Genomic DNA, 3,856 nt, shown 5'->3' with positions numbered 1-3,856 from the left:
CGGAAGCCCCGGTTGGGATCTGAATTCTCCCGGGGACTATGGCGTAGCGGTTAAAAAAAAAAAAAAAAAAGGGTGAGAGGGACCTGAGCAGAGTGGAGGAGGAGGGAGAGGAAAACAGAAAAGAAATGACGAAATGTCGAGAGGGCGGGGACAATTGAGAACGCTTCCCGCCGGCGCGCTTTCGGTTTTCAATCTGGTCCGATACTCTTGTATATCAGGGGAAGACCGTGCTCGCCCTGACAGAAGCTGTCTACCGGGCTGCGGCAGTCATGTCTGGCAGAGGAAAGGGCGGAAAAGGCTTAGGCAAAGGGGGCGCTAAGCGCCACCGCAAGGTCTTGAGAGACAACATTCAGGGCATCACCAAGCCTGCCATTCGGCGTCTAGCTCGGCGTGGCGGCGTTAAGCGGATCTCTGGTCTCATTTACGAGGAGACCCGCGGTGTGCTGAAGGTGTTCCTGGAGAATGTGATTCGGGACGCAGTCACCTACACCGAGCACGCCAAGCGCAAGACCGTCACAGCCATGGATGTGGTGTACGCGCTTAAGCGCCAGGGGCGCACCCTGTACGGCTTCGGAGGCTAGGCCGCCGCTCCAGCTTTGCACGTTTCGATCCCAAAGGCCCTTTTTAGGGCCGACCACTTGCTCATCTGAGGAGCTGGACACTTGACTGCGTAAAGTGCCACAGTAACGATGTTGGAAGGTAACTTTGGCAGTGGGGCGACAATCGGATCTGAAGTTAACGGAAAGCTACTGTGGCCCATAGCGCTCACAGCCGTAAAGACCGAAAGCGGCTTTTTCACTTACCTGGGCTCTTTTTTTTTTTTTTTTTTGCCTTTATTGATATGAAAGGTTGAATGCTCTAGGTTTGAGCACTGCTTTCTCAGCTTGCTCTTCTGGTGCAGTATAGGCACACCTAGAGGGCCACGTCAGTCTTTGCGATCACCAAGTCTGGTTCTGAGAAATAGGCACTGGCAATTTACACATGCCTTGCTATGTAATCTTACTATATTTGCTCAGGCAAAGTGGGAGAAGCAGCCCTAGGTTTTCATTCTACAGATGCCGGCTTTCCCACCTGATCGGCTTAGAGTTCACGATTGACTGTTTGGGGCTTCATTTTACCCTCTACATAACAAGCGGGTGGACTAGATGCCTTAGCAAGGGTCCATGTTGTATGGTGTCTCCAGCCACGCACTCAGCTCAATCTTAGTACAGTTAAAAAATGCCTTTCTAGCAAGTTATCTGCCCAGTGCCTGAAAAGTATCATTTCTTGTGTTCAATAAAAAGGCTCCTAATTTAATCAAGGACCTATGAGATAACTGTCTTTCAGTTGTGGCATTGCAAGGATACAAATGCAGAGATATTTTAATGTGATCCTTCTGTAAGAGTGAACCAACGATATGATCTGAAAGCAACTTCACAGGTAATTCAGGTATGTGACTTCTACCTCTTAGGGCCTGTTGTAGCTTAGAATGAGAGACCTGCAGAAACATGCCCACCATCAATACAGAAAGCACAATTTAATTTTGGCAAGGCAAAAGCCAATTGTATATCAGCATGGCATATATTACAGCAAGCTATTCTTTACACTACCACCTCTAAATTGCCCTAATTTGGATTAAAGTGTGGGTTCACATTTCTAATCCTTACAGTTTTGCAGCCATTGCATTGCCCGTAAGATTTTTTTTTTCTTCATTCTAGGCTTATGATTTTACTGTGTATGTATTTGGGAGAAGAAATTCTGTCAGCTCCCAAAGGATAAACCAGCAGTTGCTTTATTGGTCTTCAGATGTGGCTGCAAACACTTGAGACTGAATTAAGCTTAAAACACGGTACTTAGCAATCGGGTTGCCAGCAAAGCACTGGATGCAAGACTTGCCTTCCAGAAGCTTACCAATCGGGTTGCCAGCAAAGCAGTGGATGCAAGACTTGCCCTCCAGGAGCTTACCATCAGAACGGCGAAGGCAAATAAATGCATAATATATAGACGACTTAAATCCATACCTGTACACATTTAAGAATAAACAGTCCAGTAGTAAGAGGCAGTACATATTCAATCTGCTGAGAAATGTAGACAATAACTATTATAGGAATCCTAATGCTACAGAAGTCACTGGCTGCTGGGAAACCAGGGAAAACTTGGCTATGGACGTGGGGGCTTGTGTCGGACTCTGAATAAAGAGCAGAATGGCATCCTACTGAGATACATAGTAAAGGGGGCGAGGGCAGGGAGGAAGTGGCAAGAATAACATTTGTGAAGATGTCCAGGTGAGAAATAGAGGTTTCAATGCTCAAGATGTTTCCTTTTCCCTTTTAAATCTGACCTGTGATTTCCAGCATTGCTATTTCGAATATCACTGATTGTTTTTAACTTTAAAGGCAATGCTGATGAATATATCTGGTCCTCACCAAGATCCACTAAAGAAGGAGATCAAAAATTTGAAGATAAAGAAGAAAGGGAGTGGGGGAGAAAACACGTCCATTGTCTGAATTAGTGGTTCTCAAAGTGTAGCCTCTCATCTAGCAGCACTGATCACCTGGGATAAAATCTTGGGCCCCATGACAGACCTACTGAATGAGAAACTGAGGGGTGAGACATAGTAATCGGTGCTTTAAAAAAGCCCTCCCGATACACATTAAAGGTTGAAAGCCACTGATGCAGGTAACAGCTTTTCTTTCTTTCTTTTCTCTTTCTTTCCCTCCTCCCTCCCTCCCTTCCTTCCCGTCCTTCCCTTCCTTCCTCTTTCTTTTTTTGAGATGGAGTCTCAAAAAATCTGTCACACAGGCTGGAATGCAGTGGCACGATCTTGGCTCACCGCAACCCCCGCCTCCCGGGTTCACGTGATTCTCCTGCCTCAGCCTCCCAAGTAGCTGGGACTACAGGCGCCCACCACCACGGCGGGCTAATTTTTGTATTTTTAGTAGAGATGGAGGTTTTGCCATGTTGGCCAGGCTGATCTCGAACTCCTGGCTTTAGGTGATCCACCCTCCTTGGCCTCCCAAAATGCTGGGATTACAGGCGTGAGCCACCGCGCCTGGCCTCTTTTTCTTTTTTTTAAACAGTTTTTGTTTTAACGAAAAAGTATTTAAAACCCGAATACACGTTGCCCAGATGTTTACTCAAATGTTAAGATTTGCTTTAGTTTGAAGCCCAGCTAATTTGTGTATTTTTAGTAGAGACCAGGTTTCACCATGTTGGCCAGGCTGGTCTTGAATTCCTGACCTCAGGTGATTCACCCACCTTGGCCTCCCAAAGTGCTGGGATTACAGGCATGAGCCACCGTGCCTGGCCAATTACTGAGAATTCCTGCCTTTTTCACAGGATTATTTTAAGGATCAAATGAAAAGTTCTGTGTGAAAGAAGAATGAGGCCATGAAGTGATACAGAAACCAAAGGTGATATATTTATTGCCTTTCCCACTCAATGTAGTTCGTTTTTTGTTTTGTTTTGTTTTTTTGAGAGACGGTTTCACTCGACTTATTGTGACCAGGCGTTGCTTGGGTACTGCTACTACGGAAATAAACAAAGACAAATCCTTATCCTGAGAAATGTTGCCAGCCTAATGCTGAGGTTAAGGAAGGGAAGGGGTATTAAGATAGGAGAGGGCAGAGGCAAGGAGGAGGGCCCAAAGAGATGAGGGCAAAGAAGAGCAAGGGAGCCGGGCACTGTGGTTCATGCCTATAATCCCAGCATTTTCGGAGGCCAAGGCAGGCAGATCACGAGGTCAAGAGATCGAGACCATCCTGGCCAACATGGTGAAACCCCGTCTCTACTAAAAATATAAAACTTAGCTGGGCGTGGTGACACACACCTGTAGTCCCAGCTACTGCGGAGGCTGAGGCAGGAGAATCGCATGAAC

The 3,856-nt window shown here is 46.5% G+C and overlaps 1 protein-coding gene across 1 annotated transcript; it reads left to right on the top strand.

Annotated features, from left to right (window-relative positions):
- The first annotated feature begins 200 nt into the window (after nt 1–200).
- On the top strand, nt 201–2,768 carry LOC129020875 (histone H4). The gene is made up of 2 exons (XM_054465771.2): nt 201–1,428; nt 1,698–2,768. Exon 1 carries the CDS (start codon nt 270–272, stop codon nt 579–581), a length of 312 nt encoding a protein of 103 aa, XP_054321746.1. The 5' UTR covers nt 201–269; the 3' UTR covers nt 582–1,428; nt 1,698–2,768.
- The last annotated feature ends 1,088 nt before the right edge of the window (nt 2,769–3,856 follow it).

Source organism: Pongo pygmaeus, chromosome 1 (assembly GCF_028885625.2).
Source record: "Pongo pygmaeus isolate AG05252 chromosome 1, NHGRI_mPonPyg2-v2.0_pri, whole genome shotgun sequence".
Taxonomy (NCBI): domain Eukaryota; kingdom Metazoa; phylum Chordata; class Mammalia; order Primates; family Hominidae; genus Pongo; species Pongo pygmaeus.
Note: the sequence above shows the minus strand (reverse complement) of the source record. Positions and strands in the feature narration are given on the sequence as shown.

Bases quoted from the DNA above. Each gene is read 5' to 3' on its own strand.
- LOC129020875 (XM_054465771.2), top strand. From the start codon at position 270: ATGTCTGGCAGAGGAAAGGGCGGAAAAGGCTTAGGCAAAGGGGGCGCT.